General features: G+C 36.1%; 1 protein-coding gene and 1 long non-coding RNA gene across 10 annotated transcripts in view; one reads left to right on the top strand and one right to left on the bottom strand.

Annotated features, from left to right (window-relative positions):
• Positions 1 to 7,999, top strand: part of LOC136250764 (VPS10 domain-containing receptor SorCS1-like) — a 32,197-nt gene extending 24,198 nt beyond the window's left edge. For 6 of the 7 annotated variants that reach the window (XM_066043047.1, XM_066043051.1, XM_066043048.1 and 3 more), the window contains 3 exons: positions 5,895 to 5,994; positions 6,051 to 6,124; positions 7,772 to 7,999. In XM_066043047.1, the coding sequence (XP_065899119.1) occupies positions 5,895 to 5,994; positions 6,051 to 6,124; positions 7,772 to 7,809 (212 nt within the window). In that variant the 3' untranslated portion in view covers positions 7,810 to 7,999. Of the gene's footprint in view, positions 1 to 5,894; positions 5,996 to 6,050; positions 6,125 to 7,771 lie in introns of those variants that run through there. The other variant, XM_066043053.1, reaches the window with a different exon arrangement.
• LOC136250770 (uncharacterized) lies at positions 305 to 2,786 on the bottom strand. Of its 3 annotated transcripts, none has more exons than XR_010698711.1 (5): positions 2,241 to 2,786; positions 1,296 to 1,361; positions 1,120 to 1,213; positions 818 to 1,024; positions 305 to 457 (listed from the first exon to the last, which is right to left on the bottom strand). It is a non-coding gene; the product is annotated as an uncharacterized lncRNA (long non-coding RNA). The 3 variants fall into 3 exon arrangements; XR_010698710.1 differs by having other exon boundaries at positions 2,235 to 2,784; XR_010698709.1 differs by having other exon boundaries at positions 2,231 to 2,783.
• Positions 8,000 to 10,637: the final 2,638 nt, after the last annotated feature.

A 10,637-nucleotide genomic window follows, 5' to 3' on the forward strand; every position in this document is an offset into this window, starting at 1 on the left:
GAAAGCGTGAAGAACGTACAGACACTAGGGAAGGTGTATAAATCGTTCGTCAATACTCCATTTAGTGCCATGCACCACTTATGATACAAGAAATATTTTGGAAGTTGTGTGGAATGACCAAAACTCATGTACAGTCACAAACCACATTCCAAACAAAACTTTGTTGCTCTACATTACGTACATAATGAAAGCCACAACACAAGCTCCACCTTACACTGCCAGATGGTGCTTTGTGGAGGTGTGAAACTGCCGTGGAAGTGTGAACTGCTGTGACAGCTACTAATAAGGCAATTCTAATTGTGGATAAGATGGCTGCAGTATCCATGAAAATTTTTTGCAGTAGAGTAAACATGTAACAATGCTATTACAACACATAACAAAAATTTAATAAACATCAGTTTAACACCAAGTGATTATTTCTTAGATGTCTTCATGATGACACAAGATTAAGTGAGCCCTGTAAAAGAACAAACAGGCACTGAATTAAACATTTAAAAAGTTATATTCAAGGCTATAAGTGAATCTGGTGTACCAGAGGTAACATAAATGTGTTTTGGTGCCTAAGTATGTAAACATGAACACGAGGAGACCTGTCAAACAACAAGTGGCCACCACACAGAATGTACAATATATTAAATATATTTCTTAACTATACAACAGGAAATTCCGGATTGCAATTGTTGCAATTCCCACTTTTAAGCTAAGCAAATACCTGATATATTGTTTAACCCATTTTACAACCAATACCTGATCTTAAGTTACATTTGTGCATAAAAGTACAACTTACAAAGCAATTGCTGTGAGCTTGTGCACATACCTTAAGTCAAAGCTGCTAATCAGACAACTGGCCAATTATCACTAGGGCTGGGCTTGTGGTCACCACAAAATACAATTTGCTTGGTATTCTGACAACACAACAGACCAGTCCTGTAAAACAACAAACAAGCATTTTTGCCTGGTCAAGCGTGACTTACCATGACTACATCCGACTGCTAGTATGTGAACTGCTATGACCAGATGGCGCCTGCAAAACCAACAGTGTCATTAACACGTACAATATACCAAAAAATCTGGGTACTAGGAAAACATTAATACTATATGCACAGCACGTAAACTGACCTGGGTATTAGTTTGATACCATCATATGAGATAGTACAATATCAACTAATTATGTAGAAATTCATGACACCTTTTGACGTCACAATATTGAGCACTACAAAAAGAAAACACAATATAATTCCTTGAGTTCTGTATGTAAACTGATCCGAAATTCACAATACTAATAAGGGTCCTACCTGGTCCAGCGTTAAGTATCACAACCACATCCACTGTTAGTGGGTGAATCACTATGACTAGATTGCCTGTAAAAACAGATAGGTGAGCATTAAATGCAATACACTTAAATTTGTCACTTTTTACACAAAATAAACATTTGGGGATTTTATTCGTTTAAGAGACCTGAATAGAAGGCATATCAAGAAGTTTGCGGACATTTGCTATATTTTTGTTCATGGCAAAAATGCCAGCTGGAACAGGCATGTCCAATACATTTCAATTGCAAAATTATTAAAAATTAAATTAATTATCATGTACTGCCTATCTCGAGTCTGTTTAGTAACTTTCTGAATTTGATACATGTAGAGCAACTCTCTACGAGTACAATGATGCCAAAAGAAGTCCAATTCACAGAAATTTTGGCTCGTCAAAATGGTCTAAACTGACCGGGTGTAGCAAATTTCCCCATACATTTTGTATTGAGTGTTTTGGAGTCATGCAATAAAAGGTGTAATAACCCACGACACGTGATAGATATCTCAGATTCGAACCAGATTTGGAAATAGCAGTGAATAGCGATTAAGATGAGCTATAGCAGAAGGAAATCAGAGGAAATTTAAGCTTGTCATTTTACGGTTGAAAATCACTTACTTTTTCTATGGCAAATTGAATGCCAGATATTTGGAATGGAACGCTCTGATTTATTTCGATGTCTTGACAGCCATTGTTAACCTTCACTACATTATAGTGTTACAATGAAACAAAGCACTGTGAATTAGTTCTGCAGGTTAGTTTGTGAAAATTACAGTGTACCATGATTAAGCAAAATAATGTCTGTGTCATGCAGCAAACTTCTTCATAAGTTTCGCTGTACATAAATTCAGTAATTTACACCAGAATATGTGAATGGGTATACTTTTTCATACAAACATTGATATCTGACAGATTCGCTTACTGACTTTCACCTGCAGCCAAAGTTCCAAGACTTCTGATGATGATGTAAGTGGAAAATGACAAGATAGCCACGGGTTTTTGGTAATTGGTCCGTACACCTTGTCAACAATCTCGCCATGAGCTCGGCCATGAGATAATACGAGCTAGTGGAGCTACTAGGAGATTTTGTCTGGCGGGTCTCTAAAATACCATAAATTCGGTTAATCAGTGTGTGTCGATGATCTAATCCTCGATCTAATCAGTTTCGTCAAGAGTTAATAATATAGAGAGGAGAGTGTCTAACGCCGTATAGTCCTGTAACAGATGATTGCGCAGAAGTTAAACGGCTTCTTTTCCGCGTAACGACAGACTGGCTAGTATATTTTCGCATTTAACCACAAAGGCTATCCCAGACACAAGGGCGTGCGTTCAACTCAATGTTCAAGTTCACCACGAAGAGCATCGCTCTGTTGTGTAAAGAAGTGTAGCTGTTAACCTCGAAGATAACTCTGGGGGAGAGCGTCTGAGAAACCAATAAACACTGAACCAAAGGCGGAGTATCGCTTCGAATTTTCACTGCGTCGCCATGTTACCCTACTTTTGAGCATTCTTCAATGGAAGGAGCACTGTTCCCTGTACATACAGCTCAGTCTTTAGTTCAGTCTTCGAATATTCTCGAGGATTCATCACGGTGCGGCTAAACTAATTGCGGTAAGGAAACGAACAAATACTAGAAGCCTGTACGTTACACGGAAAGGAAGCCGTTTAACTTCTGCGCAATCATCTATTACAGGCCTATACAGCGTTAGATACTCTCCTCTCTTATTATTAACTCTTGGTTTCGTTAACCTCCACTCCAGACTCTTATTCTTTCATACTTCAGCAATGGTGTACGGCCTCTGCATTAAAGTACACCTCACCATGAAATGAAATCCAGTTACAATAAGACTTAATGTAGTCTCATTACTTCTCTCTCACTCTCCTTTCTTGGACTGCCATTTTAAACATTAGTTCAATTTTAATTGAAACCGCATATCACGTGTGTCCGCTCGGGGTGTTGCAGGGACATTCCAAGGGACTTCACCTAAATAGATCACGTGATAATTGTCAGTCTTGTGTGGTGCTTGTCCTTAGTCATGGCTCAGCAATGCGGTACGTGTGTACTATAGCCTAGCTATATATAGGATTGTTTGTGTGCTGCTAATTGTTTGTGTGATGATGAATATGGTTGCATAGAACGCGTGGTGGTAGGGCAAATGCCCGCCCCTGGCTATATGCCTATGGCATTAACTAGCTTTTTCTATAGCTACTCTATTATATGTTACTGATACATCAGGGGCACCAGAGTAAGGTGAAAGTGGTAGCTAAGGCTAAGTCAACTGGTCTATATAGTCTGGGCCCCTGGGGCATACTCCCTCAGAAAATTTTAGTTAAGTAGCTATACTGCAACTTTTAGTCCTTCAGTGACCATAAGTTTGAAAGTTTAATTCCAGTCAAAAAGGCTCGGATCTCAATGCACTGGTTGTATCCTTATATTTACATTGTCCAAAAGATGGTTAGAGTCCCATATTAAAATGAACTCTTGTTATATGCTTGTATGGACTCTTTGATAATAATGACTATATGTATTGAGCTTTCAGGTTGCGTATACAAGGTATTCTTTGATCTGCCTGTATAAATTGCTATTCCATGCACTATGAGGCCTAAGGCTCTAGCTACACACTAAGAATCAAATTATTTAATGTTCTACAATAATTGCCAGAGCAGAGTTCATGGTTATTGTATCAGCAAAGAGTTTTGAATAATAATTGAGATGTTTCATTTAAGTGCATTTTGACTGTTCCTCCAATAATTCTTGTTCAATTAACTGATATCTTGTTGGTTTCCCTCCATCCTCTTTACTGATCCCTCTTTATTGATTCTGTATGACTAGAATATCTGTACACCTTGTCAATCCAGTTACAACAGTTGATCTAAATATGATGATGACGCAGTTATTGAGACGAAGAGATGCATAGTGTTTCCCTACAGTGCCACAACACACAAACACTTGAAATGTAATCTGAGACTTACGTGTATATAGCTGCAGTGAACTAAGTAAGCTGCTGGTAAGCATTGCATTGTAATACCACCCATCAGTGCTTGTGCAATAAATTGTCTGTATTATGAATTCAGTCAAAATTATGCATAGCTAGCTGTGTAGTAATTTATTAGGCACCCAGTTAATGCTTAAGTTTGAGCATAAGATGCCTGAAGTATTTATATTTTGTAAATAATATTATAAAAAAAGATAAATATACTCTAATAGAACAGTCAATAGCCAGCTGTGTAGTAATTGTGAACTAATTAGGCACTTGCTAATTATGAGCATAATCTAAAGCATTTACCACAGATGAGATATTGTAAAATTTTGTTAATAGTAAATGAATGCCACAGTAAACATAGATCTATACTCTAATAGAACAGTCTGTCTATTCTACACTGTAAATTCATACTTCCAAATTTACAGTGTGAACAGTGTCTGTAATGTGCATGCCTTTGTCAAACACGATCACAGGTGTACATGTTTGACTCTCCAAGATAATAATATTATTGCTAATTTCCAAATATCAGTCATCTAAATGTTACCATTTTAACAATTTTGTTGTTCCACCAGTGAGACTGTCACTATAACAAAAATGAGTGATATCCACCCCCAAAAACACCTTCGCTGTAAAAAAAAGGCGCATCCAAGAAACTACAAGTACCTGTAATCAAATGTAATTAAAAACAGCTCAGTTGTAGGGAAAGATTTCATGAAAGTAAAAATAACTGGTAACTTAAAGAACTGATATCTGGAGCGGCCAAGAATCAATCTTAATCCAACTACTTATACAATTTTTTTTTAATTTGTGCAAAAATACCTAGCATTGGCTGTAAAAAAAAGTGCACCCATGAAAGTAACTGGCAATTGAAATAGCTGATATCTGAAGCGGCCAAGAATGAATGCTGATATACAACTAATTGGAATTAACAAAAAGTTTAACATTGAACCTTTGTCTTTCAGCTGTGTTCTACATTCACTCTTGCTGCATCATAAATTGATTTCTTTTAACTCTAATTGGCTGATAATTTGGCCGCCTTTTTTTTGCTCTATACACTGAATATTAAATAAAGCGGCCAAATTATCAGCCAATTAGAGTTAAAAGAAATCAATTTATGATGCAGCAAGAGTGAATGTAGAACACAGCTGAAAGACAAAGGTTCAATGTTAAACTTTTTGTTAATTCCAATTAGTTGTATATCAGCATTCATTCTTGGCCGCTTCAGATATCAACTATTTCAATTGCCAGTTACTTTCATGGGTGCACTTTTTTTACAGCCAATGCTAGGTATTTTTGCACGAATTAAAAAAAATTTGTATAAGTAGTTGGATTAAGATTGATTCTTGGCCGCTCCAGATATCAGTTCTTTAAGTTACCAGTTATTTTTACTTTCATGAAATCTTTCCCTACAACTGAGCTGTTTTTAATTATATTTGATTACAGGTACTTGTAGTGTCTTGGACGCGCCTTTTTTTTACAGCGAAGGTGTTTTTGGGGTGGATTTATGTTACACAACAGTAAACAAACAAGTACAAGAAACTTTCCTTGCACTTGTTATTTTGTACATGCAAGTGAGTGCCTTTTTTTTTTCTTGTTTTACAGGTTCCACAGTGGCTATCGTGGTGTCTGTGTTAGTAGCAATGGCCATCTTGACTGCTGTTACCACTGTTATACCAGGGATAGTGTATGTGTTATACAAAAAGTATGTAGTTGTACGTATTTATCACAATGGTGATACTAACATGATTTGTCTTACAGGAAGAAATCTAATGAACCAGTGGTGATGTCTAATCCTGTAGTAGATATGGGGAAAGGAGATCAGAAGTTTAAACGTGTGTATCTAAATACAACTAGTATTATATTGTTATTGCACTGGAATAGACTGTAGGAAAACCTTTGAAATACCATACTAGCATACTCTATTGGTGTTTTCTATCATCCAAGTGTTTGGGTGGACAAAGAAACTGCTAGCGTTAAACAATAACTAGTGGTTTAAAACTCAAATACAACAGTCAACCATCATGACCACACTATCATTTGTACCGTGAGTTTTAACAAAGCAGCTGCAGCCTATGTAATTATATCCAGTGGAAGCCCATATCAATTTACAGTACACATTATTACTTTTTAGACATAATGCCAGTGTAGCTAGCAGTAGGCATATAAGATATTGTGAATTATGCTGATAATTATAAGAACATCATTGTAAGCTGTGAAGAGAATTTGCTGTTTGCAGTTTGTAAAAACTATCAAGTTACTCTAATAGAGTAGTCATTAGTAGAACAGTCACCGCAAATAACTGCACATGCCTGGACTTTGTTGAATTAATCGTATGATTCAAGACAATTGCTGATCTAACTGGTTTATAACTCATGTAATTGTTATTTGAAAATTAGAATTATATCATACAGTACAGTATGTACAGTAGTACTGTATATATGGTAGGGTTAATGGAGATTTGCACATTCTCGCAAAGAAATATTGACCAGAAGCCAGCCTCACAGTACCTTCATGGAACCTTTGCAGTATTGGTTATTAGTGATGCACCGATACCACTTTTTCACTACTGATCCGATACCAATACTTTGCTCCACAGGCATTTCTCACAAGCAACAGTTAGTGATTTAGCTTACTAAACTCATTTGTTAATCTCATTAACTGCAGTTTGCTGGTTTTGTGGCTATCAATTGCACGAAGATAATAGTTTATGGCTTCAATGAATCTTATTTCGTGGCTTACTTCAGTTTCCACTGTACTAAATAATGCTAGTACTTGGCTTTTAAGGAATTCATGGCTTATATCAGCTTTTCCTCAACTCTGTTCAATGCGCTATGTACGCCGCCATCTTGATAAGTAATTAAATGACGTCATTTAAAGTATCGGTTGGTATCGGACATTTATAGATTTACCGATACCGCAAAAATAGGGCCGATACCGATACTAGTATCGGTATTGGTGCATCACTATTGGTTATAGGTATAAACTAGCCCAAAAGTGCCTTCAGTACAACCCGAAATGCTTTCCATTACTGTTGGACATTGTTCCAGCCTGACAGGTTCCTTTTGGCATACTCGACAATGCCTTTCAGTGTGTACAATGCATGCATCATGGACTTACCTTTGTCCTCTTTTGTGTCCCGTTTCTCTTTACTGACAGCACAAGGTGTCGATTTGCAGTAGCACATTAATGGGAGAGACTTCATACTTTAATGAAAATTCTTGTGCCATTTAGGATAGTAAACATGTTAGTATTTATGTGATGTGACACTCTTCACTTACTGGGTTACATAAATGTGCTTGTGTTATTATTGTTTAGTGGTGTAATTTTCAACATTAAATTTCCTGCTTGTATACGTAGCTGTGTCATGTCACAATTATTAAGTTGATAATGCAAGTTTACATATGTTTGTGTTATGTGTATTCATGTGTAGCTATGTGAACTTATTATGGTGCATAATAAATGACCGTATCTTTTCATAGGCCTTGAAGAAGATGATGCAACGTCTATTAATGCATAGTATGAACAATTCACACCAATTATATGTATGTATAGTTTTATACGATCTTTGCAAACTAGTTGCACGTAATTATGTAACAATGACTGTATGTGCAGTAGCTGTATTATTATTATTGTAATAATTGATGAACATGTTATGTAATTTATATGCACTACGTAAATTACAAATATGATTCTTTATGTTTACTTGACCACTATATAAAAATGGGAGCTTGACAATATTGTTTAAGCCAGTTATAAGTAGATATCTGTTTTAGACAGGTGAATTACCGCATAAGTTTCTCATTTGGGACAGGAGATTCCACTGTACATGTAATGCAACTGACTGCTGTATATTAATGCCTAGGCATGCTATAAAAAATTATTACTGCAAGATAGTGAGCATATTCATTATCGAAAAACAAAGTGCTTTGAATTGTAAAATGAAGTGCTACAAATGAAGAAAAGTAATAGAAGTGCCTCTGCTGCTTATATTAGTTACTATAATTATGGCAATTCTATAGTATGTTCACGTTGAGCTGAATCCTGAAAAACAGCTAAAAATTGAAAGTGGATTTTTTCTCAACAGAGTTAACATTTCAGCCTATCAGATGATTATTGGTAACAGCAAAGGTGTCAACAACAGACACGTACGGTTTGGCTCCATTATAAGTTCGGGAAAGGGCTGTAATGGACACTGTACTTATATGGCTTCCCCATAGGAAATGTATTGCAAAAATTTTGATTGGCCATAAATATTATGTCAAACATTTGACCAACAAGATTTTGAAATATTTTTAGCGGATCAAGCAGCACTACAAATGAGCCAAATTTCAAGATCGTGTGTAGTTGCATCCATGAGTTATTAAATGTTTTTGAGGATTCAGCTCAACGTGAACATACTATAGATCTTGTGATAGCCATAGTGAACATCACTGTACATTTTAGTAACCATCACTAAGAATTTTCAGTCACGTTCACTATTTGCCACAGTATTCACTACTTATTTTTACTGTGTGAAGCCATGATGTGCTTCATATCAAACTTAAATTTGAACAGTTAATTGAGCCTAAAGTGTTAATCCTAGTCATAACATGTACTGGCTTGGCTGAAGGCACCATTTAGTCATTTAGAAATTCAGTCAAATTAAAATATAATTCCATAGAAACTTTTTATGTACTCTAACGGAATTTTGGGTTTGGATATGCACCAATACTGCCAAACTGGTGTGGAAAAGTATGAGGCTGATTTTGGGTAATATTTTTGGAGCAGAAACCTGATGAAAACTCGAGATTTAGTTGAAATTAGTATGTTATGAATGTTCTATTAGAGTAGTTTAACTGATTGTTTTAATTTGATCATTTTCTACTAAAAGGAACTGAATGTTACACTGTGTTATATTGGGATGTCAAACTAAGATAGTCTGGTGTTCCTGCTGTAAAATCCACAAGATAAAATTTCAGAGGGGTTTCCAGGAACCCCCCTAATTACATCCCAGTATTTTATTTATTAAGGCTTTACAACACAGCAGAAGTGCTGAAGGTATGTAGGACACCTGGTCCTACAATCTGTTTAAAGTATTACAAACATAAAAAATTGTTCACAGAGACAGCACATTTCTTAAAACCTGATTCACACGGCAGTGACTGGGGCAAGAGAAAGTGTTTGATACTGTGGGTTAAGGAATACATTGCATTTAATAAAATGCCCTTTCAATGACAGTTCCAGATCATCGAGGATTGCGAAGAGGGATTCCACTCTTGAGACATGGTCAGCCAAAGTGCAGCTATTAGTTGTAGAACAGTGAATGTAATAGTAAACAATAAAACTGTTCAACAATGAAAAAACCTATAGATAACTCATACAACTGGTATTACATATTGTTATTATCTACTTTACCAGTTAGGCACTGGAGGGTGTACACAGATGTGAAACTACAAGTGTCTTTGTAGGAAAGAACTCCATCATCTCCCAGTGAACAAGTGATCATACCATTATTACAATCAGTAAGTGATGGACAGAGAACTATGTGCTGGTATGTATGGAATTATTTTCAAAACAAAGTTCATAAGGTCATCACAAAACTCTTAATACACATTACCATCACTCATTGACAAGCTCCCATCACTTTGACATGTTCTAGTGTCACGCTAACGTACAACTGTCATCATAGGAAGGAATTCTATCATCTAAGTGATTGTCCAATAAGGTCAATGAGGGTAGCCAGGATAATGGAGCTATATACATAAATATGATGTATGAATTCAGTGTACATAAATAACACTACTGTTCATAGTTACGAGGTAAATGGTAGTAGAGCCTGACAATAATGAACTCATATGTGACACGTTCCTTTTCTGGTATTGACAAGTATCTTCCTTCTGCACTTTTATATTTTTTTAATAACATGGTTGTCTACTTCTTCATGCAAAGAAACCATACCAAGGCATCAATTTTCCGCATTGACACTTTCCTTAGAGGAGCATATTTAGATGTCACAAAACTATTTGAAGCACTTACACTACTGTAAGAGGGAGCACAGATACTTGAGAGATGCACTTATAAACTGATTGTATGACCATGCCCTTAACAATCAGAACACATTGCCACACCCTTAAACAATCAAAGCACATGACCACACCCTTAAACAATCAAAGCACATGACCACACCCCAATGTAATCAACTGCAGTTTTGCTGTAGAAAATTAGGCATGGCACCGAATCATGTACCTTAACCTATTGCGAAGCCCATTCAAGGTAAGCAGCTAGATTAATAATGCAGTCATACGTGTACAATAAAGTTTTAAAATTATTAATTTAAAACAAAGTTGGGTTCCAGCAATAAAAAGG

The sequence above is a fragment of the Dysidea avara genome, chromosome 3 (assembly GCF_963678975.1).
Source record: "Dysidea avara chromosome 3, odDysAvar1.4, whole genome shotgun sequence".
Lineage (NCBI taxonomy): Eukaryota > Metazoa > Porifera > Demospongiae > Dictyoceratida > Dysideidae > Dysidea > Dysidea avara.